This window comes from Lagopus muta, chromosome 13 (assembly GCF_023343835.1).
Source record: "Lagopus muta isolate bLagMut1 chromosome 13, bLagMut1 primary, whole genome shotgun sequence".
In the NCBI taxonomy this organism is placed as follows: Eukaryota; Metazoa; Chordata; class Aves; order Galliformes; family Phasianidae; genus Lagopus; species Lagopus muta.
This window is the reverse complement of record NC_064445.1, coordinates 11150614-11171440: the sequence shown is the minus strand read 5'-3', so window position 1 is coordinate 11171440 and position 20827 is coordinate 11150614. Positions and strand designations below refer to the sequence as shown.

Below are 20827 nucleotides of genomic sequence, written 5' to 3'. Positions count from 1 at the left end.
CATTAAGAACCCATTCAAATGAAGTTAATAAGCAACATTTATAACAGACCAAGGGCTGCACCGCCCAGCCATGCTCGATTTGTCTGAAGAGGGAAGCTGTATGCAGCTGTGAGACAGGGAAAGTAATCAGAGAATCTCTTCAAGTAACGCTAAGAGCAAGGTCAGATGTGAGAAAGATGTAAGGGAAAACACAGGAGTTAGGAATCTATGCAATGACAGCTGCAATTCAAATTTCTTCAATTTATGGCCAAAGTGTAAGAATTTGGAAAGTCTGGTTCTCAGCCAGTTAAAGTCTCCATTTAAGCACAGGGCTGGTAATCAACATTTTTATCATTTGTTCCACTCAGGGCAATAATCAGTGTAACAAGACCCCCCACCCCCCCTCCCCCCCCCCCTCCCCCCCCCCCGAAGCACACTTTATCTTCCAAGAATTTGAGAGGATTATCTCAGTATACTTAGCAAGTACACAACTATCTTGAGATGCTCTTTAAGAAAGGATAGGGTTCGGCAGACGGATACAAACCGTGAGCAGCAGTTTTATGCACTTGCCGGGAGCTTGCCAGGAACTTCTGAGATTTCTAGAGTAAAGACAGAGAAAGATCATTTGTCACCCAAGCTGCCTGAACTTTTTCGAAGCCGTTTTACTGGTTGTGCCTCTAACATGGCAGTGGAAGGCACAGATCAAACGAGTGGATAAAGCTCACTTTCAGAGCAGACATATTTAAAGGAGAAAAAAAAAAATATTTTCCAAAGCTCAGCCCGGCAGGGGTGCCAAGAACAGCCAGGGAAATCGAGCAGTGCAGTGGAAGGGGCACACAGACAAGCAGATTTGCCATGGGATCCTCCTGCAGCCGCGAGCAGGACCAGCTCCGAGCGGGCAGGAGGAGACAGAACCACACAGCACATCCCAAAAACAGCAACCCCACCACAGCACCGCGCAGAACACATTTGGGATGTATAAAAGAAGCAGCCATGGAAGGAAGGGGTTAGTAAATGTGAATAAAGTGTCTGCGAAAACCGTCTGGTTTTGTCAATATTGGGGCAGGTTCCCATTTAATGCCATGATAATTTTGACCACTCTGGGAACCGCCTAGAAAGCGACAAGACCTCCTTAAAGTGAGAAAGGAAAGATCGGAGATGGATAAGTTCTGTACACAAAATAGTATTTACCTGCAAAGTTAAGAAGACCATTCTGGTGGCTGCTCCCACTGCTTAATGCCCAGCTCTGCGCTGCTCTATTCGAGGGCTAGGTTTGTCTGAAAGGTGCTTTGGTGTCAGGGTTTATATATGCTTCTGAAAGGCAATTTGCTTTTTGTTGGTGTGTGTGTTTTTTTTTTTTTGTTGGTTTTTTTTTTTTTTCTGAACTGAATTTCAAGTGAGATGACATCAGCCTCTGGGGACTAAGAGGGTGGGGGGAATTGATGAGGAGGGGTGGTTTTTCTGTGCTAAACAGAAGGGAAACCCCTTTGGTTTCAGGAAATAATAAAAGATTTAGGACAATAACTGACAAAGTTCAAGGAAATTCCTGTCTCCAAAATGCTACAATTGCCAATATGTGAAGCAACTGGCTGCAGGCTCCTCCTCCAGAGGAGGACTATAAAACTGGTACCTACCAGGAAATGAGAGGGACAAGACCATCCTCCCATTGAGCCGAAGTGTCACCAAACCAGGTAATCCAAGCTGCACAGGGAGAAGTGTGGCATTGGTGTTTCTCTTTCATGCTTTTTTTTTTTTCTTTTTTTTAATAATACATTTGTTGTATTATCATTTGGCTGAATCGTTTCCTAATTCTCCTCCTAGCAAATAGCCAGCTGTGTGATATTGCCAGCCATGTGCTGCCAGTTCATTGAGATCTCACTGCAGATCTGAAATGTGGGCTGGGGCTTCCAGGGAACATCGGGGACTTTCATCCCCAAATGAACCTTTGGACCATGTGTAAATGTCACAGTTTTGTTCTTTTGGCCAATAGTGCTTCTTGGGGACATTTAACTTTCTGCATATTCTGTATGGGATATCAGTTTGGTGTGGTACATCTTGTGTTGAAAGCCAGGTTGAATTTTTTACTAAATACTTACGAGACCTTGGTCACTGCAAACACAGCAATGTCTCTCAGGCAACTTTGTGCTGTTTTCCACCAGACAAAAGGCAGGGCTGTAATATTTGTTGCAGCTGTGTAGCCTCATAGTGCACTGTTAATCTTGCTATGTGCTTATCCAAAAGGCATTGAATTTCATTTTTTTAACATGCTTATCTTGAAAGACAGTATTTTCTTGGAGCTACGTAAACATTGGTTATCATTAATAAGGTGGGATGGAAAACCAATTGTGAAGTGCCACTGGGGAATAAGTGTCTGAAAATTTAATGTTGTACTTATATATATACACCCAATGGCATGCTAAGCCTTGCTCCAGCCTTCCATGGAGAAGATGTCCTGACACCAGCATATTCCCATTAACTCTAGGCAAGGAAAACAAGCACGAGTAGCAGAAGTCAGTGTGAAGCAGTTGAACACAGTGATATCTGCAAAGCACAGGTGTAAAGGCAAGGTGGGGTGGGGAATCAGAGCAGAATGGCCTTTTCTGGAGGGCATGATGGAGATTTACTGTAGGGGACAGGGTGCTCTGAGGCTACAGCCGTGTGGCATGGCTGTACACAAAAGAGCAGAAGAGCAGTGGTTGAGGCAGGACCTCGCCAGCTACTGCAAGACTAAGGCTGGAGCATGCCTGGGGCAAGAGGGAAAAGGAGAGAAGGTGGAGGAGATTGGTGGCTGCGGCTTTGCTCTTGCTGCCCAAGGATCATCCCAGGCTGGGTGTCCATTCAGTAAGCCAACAACTGGAAAGGCCTGGCAGTGCCCCCACTGATCCTCATGGTTCCCTGGGCAGTGGCTGTGCTGGCTGCCACCCTGTACACAGAGCCCTCAGACAGCAAAAAGGGATTTCCCACGTCCTCCTCTGCCGCCACACTACCCTGCATTGCCTACACCACTGTCACCTCAAGAGCTACATTGTGTGAATCTCAAGGAAGGACTTGATCTCTCCTTTCTCTGCTGCACCAAGCAGGGAGCAGAGGTGCTATCCATTTTCTGTGCTGAACTGGAGAAGCTGGTCCTTACAAAGTGCTGGAGGAAGCAGCTGTACAGCAACAGCATTGATGAGTGACTTCATTGTAGGCACAAGCAAGGCTTGGGCATATTTCAAAAAGAAAACACCACTGTTTCCTTGTTTCTCCAAGTCTTGGTGCAGCCCATTATTGATGCTGTGAGATTAATTTGGTGTGTCCTTATGTTGCCTGAAATGAAGGGAGGAGGTTATGGACTCTGCCTCCCAGCTGCTGAAATGTTCATAAGGCAGGGAGCACACGTGTGTGTCCCCAGTGCAAGCAGAGCAGGTCTGTAGCTGTTTCCAGCCCCAAAACTTTCTTTCACCCAAAGGAAGTTCCTTCATCATCCTCTTTTGGTATCTTGACCTAAATCCTCTTCTTTCCTTTCCCTTTATGCCTGGTGCCCTGATACAGCACATTTGGGTACTTCTCAAATGTCCTACGAAGGAGAGCACTGCAAGCAGAGGGAAACAGCCCTATGGGTTGTCTTCTCTTCCAAAACCAAACTATTGCAGGCTCTAAAACTGCTACCACGGTTAATTACACAAACCAAGTGAGTCTGCAAATAGGAAATCACTCCTTTGAGCCAGGCAGCCACCCAGCCAGCCCATCTTCCTCCATAAAATCCTTCTCACCCTCCTCCAGAGTCCAATTCAAAACAGAGTGCCTAGAAAGTTGCTGTCTGAGCTTCTTCAGAGTGAAACATCTGGAGGAACTTAGTATCGTATCGCTATTCCAAATATAACCACTGAAACCAAGCTGCCTTATAAAGTGTAAGAGTGCCTTATAAAATGTAAGAACCTCATGGAGTGCACAGGTGGCTGTTGATCTGACGCTTCTGAGCACACATCATTTCTGAGGGACTCCTTCAGGTCAGTAATTCATACCAGTGTTTGATGTTACGAGAGAGAGTTCCTTCTGCAGCACTGTGACACGGCACAGCTTTCTGAACTGAAAAGCCCAACATTTAGTGCAAGCAAACAATCAAAAGAATTAATTGTTCCCCAGAGATGGGACATGTTTCCTCTACAAATTTCATGAGAGTTTAATTTGTCAAATCTGTTCAGAGCTGTTAGGAGTCAATACGGATTGTTTACCTTTCTTTCTTCTTGTGAAAATTGCATCCTTTAAGATAAATAGAAGAAAAATGTTTGTTTTTCAATGAAACAAAAGAATTTGGAAGCCTGATATTTGCAAAACAGTACCTATCTGCCCAGGAATACTGTGTGTTTAAGAGCAGACACTGGGATTCAGGTTCATTAATATTCACACAATTGTTCTTTGGGTGGTGCAGAATCTGCTCCCTTCACTCCTCCTCACTTCCCGTATCAACAGGAGCTCTGCTTTCTTTTCTTTCCAAAAGGTTTTTTGGAATGGCTGAGAATGAAATACATCACCTTCTCCCTTTCCAGCTCATTTAGGTCACAAAATATTCTAAAAATACAGAAAAAAGCAAGAACATTACTGTTTTATTTTCATCCTTGTTTCCTAACAAAAACCTCCAGAGAGCAAACTCCAGCTCATGGTACCCAGGAGTGCAGAGGAATGGAAATGTGGGGGCTGCTTACAAATAGACGAGTTAATGGCAGAAGTATGAAGGGTTTGAAAATAGACTATTTAGTCACTGGGGTTTTAAGAAAGGGATGGAGTTGGAAAATTCCATCTGGAAGGGAGACTGTGTATGTGTGTGCAGTGCCTGCCTGTTTGTCTGTAACAGTGGATAAGAAATGTCCTGAATTGGCTCAAAAATACTTTGTGGGTTTAATCTGAATGTTTGTTCATTTGTGTTAGGCTATTCATTCCTCTCCATCTCCAGCAGCTCAGAGAAGAGAAGACTGGAACCATCACCACCACCTGCAATGCTTTGGGGCACCTCAACATGTTTTTGCCAGAAATCTTTGTCGCCTAAATAGGTTGTGTGTGTTTTTTCTGGATAGGCCTCTGGAAAGTAGGCACCTAAAGTTGTTCTTTGAATGGAGCTTTTGTCCCAAGTGATGAGGAGGGAGGCATGTTGGAAACACCTGAGCCTGTCACCAGCTTCTCCCTTTTGGAGCAGGGGCAAGGCTTTGGACTCTGGCTGAGCGCCCGAGGCCGAAGAACTCTGGTCTAGACGCAGACACATGTGGAGAGACGGTGAGGCTGTGGGGGTGACCACTGACATTGTTGTTTTGTCTGAAAGGGCCATGGTGAGCACGGCGGGCTTTGCAGCTGTCTTCTACAGCGAGCCGGCTGTGCTGGGGCTCCTGGCAAACGTCGTCAGCGCCTTCCTCCTCTGCCTGCAGAACTTTGCCACAGCACACACAGGCCTCGGGCCGCAGGGAGCAGAGGATGTCCTCGCAGGTGGGTGACAAGGCTCATTTGGGACACTTCTCCCAGCAGTCTGGTCTGAACCCTTCACGTGCCATTCCCCAGCCTTCATAGATCCAAACCAGACTGGTGCTCCTGGCCCCACTCCTCCTGCTGAGCATACCGGGGGGCTCCGTGGCTGCACAACAAGGCTTGGCACAGAAATTTGTCATCAGGATGGGAGCTGAGGAAAAGATAGAGGCCACAGGGCTTGGCACAAATGTCACTTGTGGGATCTGTGGCGGGATGTCCCTAGGTGTTTGGTCTTCCTGTGGCTTGCTTCCCTCCTGATGTCTTGCTGTGTCTCTCAGGTGTCCACCTCATCCTGATTGGAGGCTTTGTCCAGCTCCTGGCAGGATTTCTTGCCTTCCGGAAGTACGACCACCTCGGAGGCGCAGCCTTTCTCACCTTCTCTGCTCTGTGGAGTAGCTACGGAGCCACACGCATCATTTCAGCTGCTTATCCCCCCTTGCAGAACATAACACTGTCCTCGGGGAATGCCAGTCAACTCCTGTCCTCCACCACGACACAACTCTCTGCCAGCCAAAGTGCAGTGGCAGGGCTTGTGGCCTACATCTCCATTTCCTTTATTCTCTCCTTCTGCTCAGCTACAGTGAACTACATCATGCCTTTCATATTTGGGGCCATTGCTCTTGCCCTGGTGTTTGAAGCCGTTGCACTGTTTGGCCAGTGGGCCCTGATAGTGTCAGGTGTCATTGAGCTTGTCATTGTCCTGTGTGGGTTGTATGGTGCAATGGCTCTTCTGTTGAAGGGGATCACGCAGCGGTACATCCTTCCAGGCTTTGGGCATCCACTCTTCAATGTCTTGCTACTGGGGTCAGCACAGAAGAGCTCTTCCAAGGCCATTGGGGAAGAGAAGAAAAAGAATACAAAGTATGCTGAGCCAATGGCCCTAGGCAACATCTGTGACACTGTCTCTCCATTTATATTTGCTTTTTACTTCTTTGGGTACATGAAGACCTTCTGTGTTGGAGCAGCGTGGATATCTATAATCTCCAGCTGCCAGCTTCTCTCCAGCTTCTACAGCTATCTCAGAGGAGACGTCTACTACACTACGAAGTTTGGTGCCCACAGCCTCCTCTGGCTGGTAATGTCTTGGGAAGAGTTTGTACTCACCACCTTCCTCGAGCCAGGCAAAGCTCAGGAGAGCAGGCTGGGAATGTTTGGAGGGTGGTTCTTCTTGGTTGTTGCCTGCATGCTGTTTTTGATGTCAACCCACAAAGACACCCTGGAGATGTTGCAAAATGCTTCTTTCATCATCCTCACATCTGCCTTCATCCATCAGATCCCAGTGTCGGGTGCTTACCCATTCCTTGGAGCTGCCTGTAGCCTCTGCACCGCTCTCTCCATGTATGCCACTTTTGCCAGCCTTATCAATTCCATTGGGGAGAAGGCTTTGATTCCAGTTGGCAAACAAGCTATGTCCAGTTCAGCTCTTCAAACCACACTGATGGCTGCAAAAATCTGCTTCACTAGGTCCAAGAACCTCCCAAGTGGCACCAAAGCTGAAGTGCCAGATGCCTTGTTCTACATCTGCAATGGCCTGGCAGCAGTCTCTGCCATTCAGGGTACTCTCAGTGACCCCAGCAGGCAGCAACTCTCCATACCCTCCGTGCTCATCCCAGGAGCCATAATCCAGCTGTATGTCTGCAGGATCCAGGTTCAAGGAGGCAGAAGGTTTGGTTGTGTTCTCCCACTCTGCTATGCTGCTTTCTGGGGAGCATGGACCTGGCTTCGGTTTGCAGGTAACAAAATGCCAGGCTTTCTATTTTGCTGTCCCAAAACTAAGAGATGCTTTTAGGAAAACTCTATTTGATTTCTTTTGTATAATTCCTTCTCCCGGAAGATTTACTCAAAATTACCAATATTTCTTCTTGTAAAAAAAAGAAAAAAAAAGAAAAAAAAAACAGGGAATGGCCAAACAACCTGGCTTATACTCACACAATTAATTGCCCTTGATGCAGTTACTTGGTGCTCTGACAACTACAGGAGTCTGAATTATGTCTGTCTTTGATCCCAACTGAGGTAAAGATTTCCCTGCTAAACTGTTGTGAGACAACATTCAGACTGCCCCAGGACGGTTATTTCAGAATAACAGTTCATTACACACTTCTTAGGTGGCAGAATATTCCAGGTTCTGCATTTATGCTTCAAAAGCCTGGAGCAATTCATCTTAGCTGCTTGTAGACATGGAACAAGATCTCAAAATGCCTGAGCTTTATGAAGCCTTATTCAGCACCATGTTCAGAAGCATTTCATATGGCCTCCCTGCGAGGTCCTATTGAAATGAGTACCTCTGGGAAAACTTATAGCTATTGCCTAAGAGGCAGGAAGCTATTAGTCTCTGCAGCCAGATTTTCTTGTCTTTTACAAGCTGGAAATAAAATCATCAGGGTTTATGATAATCATCACCAGTTCTTTGGTTAATACCTGAATTAGTTTGCACTACAGATACAATAGGTTTCAATCCACTGGGATACTTCTCAGCAATCACTGTCAATTAACTTGAACTGCAGATATGCCATTCTGTTAATGGCTTGCTCTCAACTAAACATTCTGGTCCTATTTCAGGCCACCTGATGAATATTGGTGCGGGGAACAGTGAAGGATTTACTGCTGGTGCTATTGCCTTTTTGGTGCTCAATGCTTTTTTAATGATTTTAGGTAAGTCTCAGTACCACAGATGATTGACTGTTGTGGAGTGTTTGGGGCCAGATCACTTTTCTCACCTGTGGGCACTCTGTGGAGGAAGTGCACAAGAAAGGGAGCCTCAGCTCTCTCTGTGACACCAATTAGGCAAGAACTGAAATGTTTTGCCCACAGCCAGTAACAGAAGCTGAGCTGGGCTTAGAAGAAACAGTCATAAGGGAAAGGAAGAATATTTCAAAGAAAATAAACGGTTCAAATGAGGTGAAAGTGTTAGACGGACTGGACCACTGGCATATAACCACAGTCAAACTCCAGCCCAGCTGCTGTAAATCAGCTTCTTCTTGGCTCTCCGATAACTGTTTTCCATGTGAGCACAGAGTACTGGCAGATGAACAGCTTGGCAGTTTGTCTCCTGAAAGCCAAGGGCTAACTAAACCACATCCATATCTCTGTGAACAGGGAAGTCGGATCGGATACAATTAAGTTCATTTATGAACACTTCTGATGTTTCACACACACTTTTACAGGCATTTCTCTGATGTGGGTCAGTCCTGTTTATATTTCTTTCCACAGCTTCCTCTTTTAACATGGTGCTTCTCTGCATGACCCTGGCAGTGGAGCTCCTGACCATTTGTTTTCTGCTCTTCACATTGGAGATCCTCCCTTTGCCATTTGAAAGTGAGTTGTAGGTGAACTTGTCCTCAAACCCTCACCCAGCGGGTGCAGTGAGTGGGTCTCTCTTTGGGGAACAATATTCTGCATCAGTTCAGTATGGAGAAAAGCAAGCAAGCAAAAGATTGTGTGATCTCCCCTAGAAGACTGAGTATGTGCAAACTGCAGATGCTGAGCCTTCTGGCTCCACGGCTGCAGGAGGAAATGTTCCCTCATACCATCTGCAGCTGCTTGGGCGCCCTAATAAACATCTAGTATGGCAGATACTGTGGAATCAAGATGAACTCCTGAAGTTCTGTACAATTCTACTTTCTAGTAGTTGTTTGGTGAGCCAAGACTTGGAGTGAACTAAATATGCCATTGACGTGAATGGATGTAGTTCTATTCAAATTCTGGCTTTGTAGCAAGTGAGACTGACTTGAAATTATACATAGGGCTTTAGAAAGATGTTTTTTAAAAGGTTTTCCACCAGCAAATTAAAAAAAAAAAAAAGTCAGGTAGACCAGCCTGGAAATGCCTTGAATTTTTAGACTCACAGATGTGCTGGACTGTAAATGTAGTGTGACAGGAAAAGCTGAAGTAAGTTTGCAATTCTGGGAAGACCAGACACAAAAGAAAATAAAACTTTGCCAGCACTCTTCCTCCCTTTGACCTTCTGTGGTTTGATTTTCAGTTGTAATGTTATGCATCTTCAGCATCATCTGCTTCTACGGAGCAACAGCATCACTTGCTAACAGCATGTTTGGGAAGGACCTGATGATGATGGGACCCTCTCTGTTCACAGTAAGAGATGTTTTGCGTAACGGTATAGCTTCCTTGCTTAGGAGAATATTCCAAGGTATTCAGTCTTGCCTAGAGGAGTGCAAGTTTCTATCTCCCTTTCTTTGACTGCCATTTGAAATCCCTGTCACAGTACTGCTGTAGGAAGATTTGAGCTAAAAACAAGGTACTTTCCATTAGGAATAATGTGTATGGAAATTTGGGACACTTACAAGATTAATGTCACCTGCTTTAGGTGAAGCACACCTTAAAGTGCTGCCTCTGCCCTTTGAGGCCAAGAGAGAATGGCACAGTGAGATGTCTGTGTTCAAGGAGACCAAATCATAGAATCATCTGTGCTGGAAGGGACCACTAAGGGTCACCTAGTCCAATTCCCCTGCAACAAACAGGGACAGATCATCCCCTGTATTTAACATACTGGCTTATTCCCATGCTAATGGCTTTGATTACTGCCAGGCTGAGAACTCTAAGAAGAACACTGAAGATCCCCCACCCTGCATCTGCCCCAAGTCCCACTGTACCAGTGGCCTGAGGACCATCGCTGACTTGCTGAACACAGGGGCAGTGTGTGGGGTCCCAACAGACACCGTGTATGCTTTGGCAGCCTCCTGCAGACACCCTCAAGCCATTGAGAAAGTCTACAGAATCAAGGTGCGGATACAAAACTGACTTGTTGTACTGCTGGCATCCCATAGATCAGTAATGTATGCAAAGAGAAATGGGAACCCCTTCTTCCAAGTTGTTCTGATTCAGAACTGAGCAGATAGAGTCTAGCAAGAGCTTCACAAAAGGCCATGGATCATTTTTTTTAAGCTGAGCAACTGGCAGGAAGAGCATTCGCTGATTTGGGTGTGTAGCACTGGGAATTAGCAACTTTCTGCTTCACTGAAGGGGACAAAACAAAAACCCAATCTCAAACAGCCTTGACATGTTCCTAAGTGGGTCCAAACCTGTATTTGTCCTCTCTGCTTTATGAAGTGCTGAATCAAAATCCCAGATTTAAACTTGCCCAGACTTTGGGAGACATTCAGTGCTGGAAGAAGACCCAAAGTTTGCACCTTAAATACATCTTTTGCAGCCTGGCCCCTTCTGTTCTCCATGAGGCAATTTCCTGGCTAGCCTGGAGAAATAAGCATAACAGACTATCTCAGCTGGCACTTAGTGTGAACATCAGCAACAAAGGCAGTCTTTTCTGTCCTGCTTTGGTGCCAATGCTAACCTTCCTTGTCAATGAGAGAATATAAACAGAATGTAAATACATGCCCAGTTCCTTAGTCATTTGGCCCTGCTGAAAATGATGTCAGCTGAGGACTGAAATGACACTGCCTTGTGAGCTCTTTTATTTTCCTTCCATATCATCGCTCACTTTACAAGAAGTTTATGTCAAAGCATCAAAGAACTAAAGAAGTGGTCATGTAGATACCAGTTTCAGGGGGTTAGATTCCCCTTCCACCATCCTGTTGGGTTTTCTCTTGATTTATACCAGCATAAGTTAGAAGAAAATCAGGACTCTGGTATATTAAAAATACTGATAATGAGAAGAATGTTGCCCTGCCTGCGTTGGTTGTGTCTGAAGCAGGGGAATTGGGTGCATCCTGCCAAGATCCCAAGAGCAGCCTACTGTGCTCTCTCTTCTTCAGTTTGCACATGCAGACTGAGCTGTGGCACAAATCACAGCATGCAGTCCCCTCCTCTGCTCAGCTTTTTCAGCAGAGAGAGCGCCTTACTTGCTTGGAGCCTGTGGTCCCTAGGCAGTATACAGACTAGGACTCCAGTGGGCTTAGATCTTCTCGATGCAGACTTTTTTGTTTCTGTTTTTTGTTTTTGTAGGACAGGCCTCAAGAGAAGCCCATCTGCATCTTCATTTCAAACCTGGATCAGCTGCGAGCAGCTGCTCCCCCCATCAGCCCACTGCTCTGGGAATTCATGGAAAATGTTTACCCAGGTGGTGTTGGCTGCATTATCAAGAAGGGAGAGTGGCTGAAGAAGTTAGGTGAGTTGAACAGGACAACACCTTTCATGATTTCAGCAATCCATACACTCTCTGAGATGTCAAGGGAGAAAACATCTCTTACACATCTTAGTACTATGTGAAGCGTAGGATGTTAAAGTGCCGGAATGACTCATAGGCAATGAGAACCAGCATGATGGTCTCTTTAATCCAGTCAGACTCAAGGAAAGGGAGGCTCATCAGCCTGGGAGGGTCACATCTTGCAAGCTCATTGCTGTTAACTAGGAATGAGCAAGCCCTGGGTGGAGGATCAAAAAGAGATGAGCAGTCCAGAACAGAAGGATGTACTTGGGCCCTTTTCCTTCCTGACATATGGACTAAGAGAAAACACTGTGAGAAACAGTATGATTCGCACTTAGACTTGGTTTCTGGGAATCAATGGGAATGTTAGTAAACAGAGAAGCAATTATGCATTAGGAGTTATGCATGCTAACCTGGTGGAGGTGTGTGGCAAAGGGTAGGGAAGGTGGGAAACAATCGCAAAGAATTTGATTCTTGGATGTAGGTAAATCCATTATCTATGAAAAGAGCTATGCTGATCTGCAGCCACTGAGGTTGTGAGATTTTCCCTTCTGATTCTTACTATTCTCTTACTCCCAAAATCTTAGAGCTGCACTCATGGATTTCTGATCAAATGTGCTGCTTTTCTGAAAATGTGCAAGGAGTCTTGCCATTTTATTTGGTGTATGGAGCAGAGTCACTTGCAAGGAGAGTAGGCAGTATTCCAACAATGCCTTGCCAAGTAAACCTCTTTCAGCATCCTCTGTTTGTCTTTCAAGGAGTTGGAGAAGGCTACAGCAGAGTGGGAACTCAAGACAGTATAATGATCAGAGTGCCTGACCTGACTGTCCTGGTGCACCTCATTGACATGACGGGGCCTTTGGCAATCACATCTGCTAACCCTAGTGGAGAGGTTGACAGCACGCATCACGACATGGTCATCTCGTGAGTACCCTGTTCACTGCATTTCTACTGCTCTGCAAACCACCCAACAGGCGGGCAGCCATCATGATTTGGTGCTCTGTGTTGAGAGGAACTTCAGCATAAAGCAGTATGAAGTACCATGCCACTTTCTTTCTTTTTTCCCTACAGGCGTCTTGGCCATAAGCTGGAGGGTGTTCTCTGCGATGGAGAATCTGATGAAGTGGTAGCATCAACTGTGGTCAACTGCACAAGGATTGATGAAAGTGAGTGTCAGAAGCATCTTTCCAGTAGCATATTCCAGGGTTGCTCCCATTCCTTTCAGTAATATCAAACTGGCAGCACAGTGTTCTCAAAGAGTAACAGGTCTTGTGTGCTCAGACTTTTGTAAATGTGTTGACAAAAGATGTCTTTGGAGGGCCTCTGTTTTGGCAGAATGAGGCAGTCAGAAGCAAAGATATGCCTCAAAATTTGCCTTAGAAGAGAGAAAATGCTTCAAGTGTGAGGGTGAATGCTTCTGAAAGGAAGGGCATATGTTCCTTGTAGACCCCAGCATTAAGGTAAAGTAATCCACAGCAGTGTAGAAACACCAACTGTAGTCTTGTTTGCTGGCTCTGGGTCATCATTTGGGTGGGATTCTTTAGTGAAAAACTGAACTTTGAACTCAGCGCTGTGTTGGTGGGCGTCTTTATTTCTGACAAAGTTTATTATTTGGAGGCACTAAGCATCTAGATGGCTTTACTGGTTCAGTGTGTTTATGGTGGAACATAATCCCTTTTCCTTTCTTTCCCCCCCTGGGAATTATCCTAATTTTCTCATTCTTGCTCTGGGAAGGTGGCATCACCATCTTGAGAGAAGGCTGCATACCAGCAGGCAAGGTGATGCAGATATTTGAAAGAGTAAAGAACAGAGCAGTCTGACACCAAAGAAAACCTCACCTGAGCAAAGGAACAGCATCTACTCTCGCAAAAAGACATGATGAATCCCAAACCTCGCTGGAGCACTTGGCCTTGTGAAAGCCATACCTTCTGTAATCAAGCACTTACCTCCTTGGGAAGCAGCAGCACTTTCCCATCCAGTGTCTCTCCTGGGAGCGTTCTGTGGCTATTAATTGTTTATCTCCAGTAAGTGCCTGAAACCGCTGGGAAATCTGCCCACAGAGTGCCAGCAGGATCAGGAGCTGATGCTGCACTGCAGGAATTCCCAGAGTGCCAGTGTTTCCTGAGTGCCTTGGACTGCGGACTTCATGCTGCTTGTATACTCCCTTCTACAACATTCAGATCTGTGTATTTTAAACAGCTAAATTCAACTAAATAAATCCTCTTTTTGGAATATAAGGAAAAGACTTTGGCTTTCAGTTGCTTTCCACCAAACTGTTCGTACTCCAAAAACTGCAAAGCTCTACCACTAAGCGCTAGGGGAAGAAATAAATATTGGAAGGCACACTCCTGACAGAGGGTGTACAGTGAGTTATTCACCCCTGCCCTGCCCTGGCATCCTCACAGCCACTCCCTGCTTGGACCAGGACACCTCCCAGCTGGTCTTGGGGTACTTAATGCAGAAAGCAACAGCTGATGTGGGCCCACGGTAAATGGAGGCTGAGGGGAAATCAGGGAATTCACTCTTAAAGAAGACAATCCTTATTAAAAAAACAATGAGCTAGGGCTTAAAGGCTGGCTTGAAAACACAGATATGAAATTCAGATTTGGAGGGTTTCTGTAATGTTTTTCCCTGTACCAGAAGCAGTGTCCAAGCAGCAGATCTCTGCCAGTTCCCTACAGTTGTTCCTTCTCCTCCCTCCTACTCTGGGCAGGCAGATTGTTCCCTTGGCATGCATGCAACACCACCTCCTACCACCCAAGGGACAAGCCCCTTTCCAGCTCCCCTTTATCATAGCTTTGGAGTATCCTTTTCTGCTTCTCGTGGGCTTCTCCCCAGGGTCACATCAGAGCAGGAGTTCCCTCCCTCCCAGATCACCAGATGCTTCTCCAAGACCTGAGCAGCCAAACCTGGTGGGGCTTTTGGGGCTACATTCCTCCCACACCTCATTATGAACACGTAAACAAACACTGACTCTGGTTCTGAGCGTGCTCAGCTTGCTTTGGCACGGGGGTTGTTGTCCCTCTGCTTCTCCTCAAGGTGCAGCCTGCCATTTAGCCTGTGCTCAGAAGTCCCCATAAATAGCAGCCTTGACTCTGGCTCCAGGTGATGGATGTTATTTCACTACCCACAGTCCCAGTTGAAAGCCTTTGGCATCTGTTCCTCAGGTCTGAGCACAGACTACCCTTGACGCTGCAACCTGGAGCCTTCTGACCCTAAAACCCACCTGTACCCTCTGCCGAGGGCACTCACTGTAGGCTGTGCTGGGCACTGCAGGGCATTCCCAGCCTTCTCTGGTTTTTCAGCCCCTGCCAACTTCTCTAAGAGGAGTGAAGTCATGCTCCCCTCCCTGCACATACCCTCAGACAGCTAAACAAGCCTCTGCACACACAGTACCCTTCTTCCACACACAAGCACATATTATGCCCTGTGAGCCAGCAGCTAGCATAGCATCTATATGACCAGTCCGTGTGTCACCTTCTCCCCAGGGCAAGATCGTCCTGGAGCGGGAATCTCCCTTCTCTGTCCCTCAAGCACTTCACAGCACAGGTCAGAGGGTTCAGCTGCATTTGGCATCAGGAACCCAGATGCTGGGAAAGCCAGAGCAAGGCTGGGCCAGCTGGGAGGGAAGCAGGAAACCATGGGAGACAGAGAGGGCTGAGACGAAACAGTAGGGATTTCTGGGGATATTGCAAAATGCTATGATTCTCTCTGGTTCCGACCCAAAGCGGCATGCAACAAAGCCATCAAGAAGTCAGTGCAATAAAACCCTGCTTCTTCACGGGGCAGAGTTACATGTAGTTCTTGTGCATCCCAGCTGCGGATGCTGCCACTGAATGTTTAGTTGAAATGTGCAGATAAATGATTTGTGTATCCATATTAGAAAAACAGGGAGACAAAGCCACTATTAACAACTGGTCATTGGAGTAGTGCAAAGAGATGTTGATCTTGCAAGCCCCAGTGCTCTGAAGGACTCAGTAAATGTCTTTAAGGCCAGCTGAGGTCCATTGCCCAGCATACTGGACTATTTGAATGGTTGGACTGGATGATATTAGATATCTTTTCCAACCTTTATGATTCTGTGATTCTATATGCTTGACTTCAAGCATGTGGTGAAGTCCCACAACATGGGATTTCTCTCACGTTTCAATATTTGAGAAACTCCTTGACCTTCCCAAACAAATGTGGTTGTCAACAGTGGCCATAAATTGTTATAGCAATAACAATAAAAAAGGCAGGAAGTCTCATCTTGTCTTGTCCCCTCCACAATGTCTACATTAGACTGTCTCCATACTGGTGGCACAGGACTGAGAGAGTGTCCATAGTATTTTGGCTCAAGGCAAGGATGTGTGTTTCAACACAAGCTGTGATTAGTGCAACAAACAGCCCAGGATTTGATAAACCAAGACAAAGTATTGCCTGTGATCTCCTGAGCCTTTCTATGCAAACAATTTTCCAGCGGCAAGAGCAGCTCTCACCTTGCACTGCTGCTATCTGGCAGGTAAATCACAGCTGGAATGTCTCAGCCCTCGAGGAGAGCACCTGACACACTGTGATGATGAGAAAGTCAGGTTTGAAATTAAGAACCGTTTTGCAACTTCAGAGCTATAGACAAATCTACAATTTAGGTTATAAGTGGGGCAAGATAAGAAAGCATAGGAGCATGCTTTCTACTGATGGCAGACAAAGATGGCGAAAGTGTTGTCAAGATCCAAGATGAAAGGCTCTTTAAAAATTCCTTGTTTGGGTTGCTTTTCCCTCAAAACAAAACTCAGCCCTTTGGAGTCCACTGGGCAGGGCTTCATTTCTCTCCTCTGGGACAAACTCATTGAAGGACTTAAGGCAGGACTAAATTTCAGACTGTTTTAGATCCATGAAGAAGTCATCTAGCCCTGAAATCCACAAGCCTAACTCTATGGCTTTATGAAATGAGTTTATCTCAAACCAACCAGACACTTCTTTCCATCTCAGAGGACATAAACCCACTGAAGGCTTGATCCTTTCTTCTCAGTCATAATTTGGAGATGCCTGAAGTGCCAGCAGTAGCTATAGAGGGATCCCGAACTGTCTATTTTCACAAATAATGCTTCATGTATGTGTATATGCTGGTGAAATTTTCCCTCTTGGCTTCAGATGATGGCTTATTTTCAGGGAGAACCGTGATTTTTCAGAGATATTTCCTTGTTCTCAAGGAAATATTCTTGAAAATCAAAAGGTTACCTATCAGCAGAACACTATTTAATCAATAAGCAATCTTTGTGTACAGGTAGAGCGAAAGCCATAAACATAAGACAGTGAAGTTTCTATGCGCTGAGTTTCTATTGCTTATTAAAAAGCAAACAAATGAGGCTATAGAAAAAAAAGTCATTCATTACTACCTGGATTTACACTCAACCTTGTGAGTATTCTATTGATTGATGAGAGGTTATGGCAAAGAGATCTTTGCACTGTACCGATTTTCCAGTATCAGGTGAGAGACATCAAGGGGAAAACAGATGTTGTATTCAACATAATAAATTGCACGACTTCTTCCGCCTCCCCAATCTGTGCCAGGAATAAGCATGGTTTTCTCTTCAGCAAACAAGGAAATAAATTTTATTTCCTGTTGCTGTTCTGATGCTGCTGAATAGAGCAACATTTCCTTATCAGAACCGATTTGGGTAAATCCCCATTCTATTATCTCATTATTTCCATTACATTATCATCATGGCGAAGTCTTGTGATTAAAAGCTGTGACCTGTTATTTGTAACCTGCAGTGATTTTCGTCAGAAATGCCCAGTTGGATGTGGAAGACCACAGTAATACAGGAACCGTAAAAGTAAAGCTGACTGAGGACATGCCCAGGAAATAACTTCAAGAAAAGCCAAAGAAAAGTCCAGATGCCATTTGATGAAGTTCTCTGCCTTCAGGAGGGTTTTGTTCAAGTGTTTTCCCAGTACGAACAACTCCAAATCCAGCAGCTGTTGGGTGTCCAGAGATCTTTCATGACTCGGGTTAGCACATCAGGTTGTCCACTCTGCCACCTTACCCAAGTGTTAAATTCGCCAGCACACTCTGAGCTGTTACCATGACAAATGAACCTGGAATATGATCAGTAAGCAACCCACGGTGGGCGAGTAGCCCTGCGTCCCGACTCCACACATGTACCACGTCTTTGTTTCACAGAAATCTGGCTCAAGAACTTGGTGAGCATTAACAACTGTTGTGTAGTTGTGTCCTCACAATTCTTCACAGGGACTCAAAACAAACTCCCCAAGCCCGGACCACTCCTGCTAGCATTTTTGCAAGGTTAGAGAGAAACAAACACACCTCCCTTAGATCAACAACATGAGCCCTCAATCCCTTTATTCATTCTCTTTAAACACAGGGTCCTTTCATTAGGGCTATTAGCAATAGCCTTAATGCCTCTTGCTGTGTTTTCCATTGTGAGATGCTATGTACTGCTGAAGGCTCATTTCCAAATGGAAGCTGGCAATGAGCAATGATGCCTTTAGATCCCAACCAAAGGGGAACTAGGGATACTGGATTTCAGCCATGTCACATTTGTCCCTAAGTCTCTCCTGTGGATGGTCTCTTCATTCTGCCCCACTTCTCAACCTTAGTGCTTGCTCAGAAGTTAGCTGAGCTTTAGTGAGATAGTTTTCAAGGACAGAACATCAGTTCTGCTAGGGAAGAGCAGCACATTTGTGTGTGAATTCAGACAGGGGAAGGAAAGAGATGGAGAGGCACAGACAGGAGCAGAATGTTTAGACAAAAGGGCAGAAAGTTTCTGTTCTATTAAAAGAAACAGTGCAAAATACTGTTGCAAAACAGAATGTTGACTCACATCATCACAAAAGCAAATTGCACGGAATGTCACTGGTGGTGAAGGGCATCACTTCTCTGTTCCAAGAGAGATACTGAAGTGTGATAGATGGAACACCACCCCAAGAGGGACATGGCCATGACAGTATGTTTCAGGAGTTGGTTCCTCCACACCTGAAGCTAACTCACGTACAAAGAGTTGTGCTATGTGCTTTCAGTTCTGCTCAGCTCTACTCTCCTTACTTTCCTTCTTCCTCATTCTTGTTTTGCTTTTGGGGTTTGGGGCTGGTATTTTTATTGTTTGTTTGTTCATTTGTTTTTCACTCTTTGATTATTTCATGTAATCTCTCAATTTTATGAGACATTTTCCTGGAGACAGTGAGATCATAGCTCCGTGACTAGGCATTTTGTCAGTGAAAATTTTGAATATAATTTCATGCAGAGGAGGGGGGAAAAAAATCAATGTATTAGCATTTACTGTGCACACACAAACATGACTATTTCTTATCCTTCCCCTACAGATGTGGTAGGACTCACTTCCCCCATATAGAGCAGTACCTGTAGCACCACAGCCAAGACAAGCTCAAAGGACCATCAGACGTATGACGACAGCCTTCAGCTACAAGGCCCTGAGAGCTACCTTGCTTCATAGCAGACATTTATCTCTGAGGAGAGATGGACAAAAGGGCTTTAGCTTGATCAGTTCTTCACTGTGTCTTCGGAGAGCTAGGGCCTGGAAGTGCAGTGGAGGATGTAACACTAATACTGGTTCTGGAAGCCTATAGGAAACACATCTCAGCTCCCGTCATGGACAAGGGGAATCATCACACCTGCATCCTGTGTGCCACTGCTCATTGCTGCTCACTTGGATCTGATCTAAGCAAAGCTACTTTGTCTGCTCCTTCTCTATTTCTCCTCCTGTATCAACAGTTCTGCTTCCCACTAAAGGGAGGTTTTAGTAATTCAGACTTGGTTTATTTTGCAAGCGAACACAGCTGCTGGCAGCCACAGGCAAGAAGGGTCTGGAGACCTGCAGGGAGATAGGAAGGAGGACAGAGGTTGTGGAAAGCCCTAGGCCACAAGATCTGATAACCCAGAGTGGTGACTTGACCCTTTGCTAGGTTGCAGGTGGAAAGATGCCACAGGCAGTCAGCAGGCTCACGGGAATTTTGAGGACATAAGGTGAGCCTGGTCAGGGGCTGCAGATACTGACTCATCCTATGGCACAGCGCACAGAATGGAAACGTGGGCACATCCTGCCAGCTTAGGGTGGCTGCTCAAGGTCACAGCAGAACCTTTAAGAGTTACAAGATGGTTCTGTGCATGTGTCATGATTTCAGCAGATTTTTAACAGGGCTTCAGAGCCACAGCCAGGTGCAGGGGCAGCGCTGTACTGGATGCACAGGACGGATTTCCCCATCCTGATTCAAGAGCCTCAATTTCCAGACTGTTGGTATTTTCCCAAAAGATTTTTACACAGTCAATTTCTTCCATCATGCAGCTATCTCTTTTTTGCCTTATTCTGAGCCTCAGCACAGAGCTGCTCTATAAATTCCTTATTGTTACATCTGACACAAAAGCTGGGGACACCCAGCTGGCTCAAGACCATTACAGGTTGCTCGGCTCTTGGCAACACAGCCGTCACAGACAGAAATCCAATACAAGTATAAATGGATTGTGCAGAACAGTTGAAGATCTGGCCCAAGCTTTGAGATATGCTGTTTTTTTGTTGTTCTTAATATTCCTTCAAAATGTGACAAACCAGATTATCTAGCCATGCTGTAGTAATAACCCTAAACGCTTGATGTTACGGGGAGAAGTAACAGGAAGAATGCAGCAAGGTGAGTATGACAAAAAATCACTGCAGGTTGTGTTTTCACACGCCCTCTGTAGTACCGAGGAGATGTAAAGGTTTTGTTTTGACTCATTTCCACACCATAAGGAGGACTTGCCTTCTGCCTTTTCTTCCAGTTGATGTCCCACCCTGAGCCATAGGTGGATGCTGGCTTTCATATTTCAGCAGAAGGAGCCAAACAGATGAGGTCTGTGTCCCTACAGCTCCCAGTTCTTGGTGTTTTCTTAAATCAGAGGCAGTCATGGGGCATTTCTGACTCTGTCCAAGTCTCAGGCACTTTCTCAGCTGGTTCACTCAGGAGGTAGTGGTGATGCCACCCTTCCTCTCTGAACCGCTCTACCCACTGGAGCATCAGATCCACCCACTATACCAACATGCACCCTTACGAAGATGCCATTGAGTCAGTTCCTGTTCCTATGGCACAGTTCTATTCTCAGAAAGGTGAGTTGGCTTTTCCTGTGACTAGAAAATGCCCTTCTTTGTTTTCCATTCTTTTTTTCCATTGACACAGATGTCTGGACTGTACAAAGGGCAAAATCAAGGAGGAACAGGCCTGCTTCCTGGGTTG

General features: G+C 45.6%; 1 protein-coding gene across 1 annotated transcript; it reads left to right on the top strand.

Moving 5' to 3' along the window:
- The first annotated feature begins 1628 nt into the window (after positions 1–1628).
- On the top strand, positions 1629–14117 carry LOC125699874 (uncharacterized). Its single transcript, XM_048959862.1, has 11 exons — positions 1629–1670; positions 5279–5439; positions 5757–7211; positions 8038–8130; positions 8689–8793; positions 9461–9570; positions 10024–10218; positions 11398–11560; positions 12358–12523; positions 12671–12765; positions 13334–14117. Exons 2-11 carry the CDS (start codon positions 5283–5285, stop codon positions 13417–13419), a joined length of 2625 nt encoding a protein of 874 aa, XP_048815819.1. The 5' UTR covers positions 1629–1670; positions 5279–5282; the 3' UTR covers positions 13420–14117.
- Positions 14118–20827: the final 6710 nt, after the last annotated feature.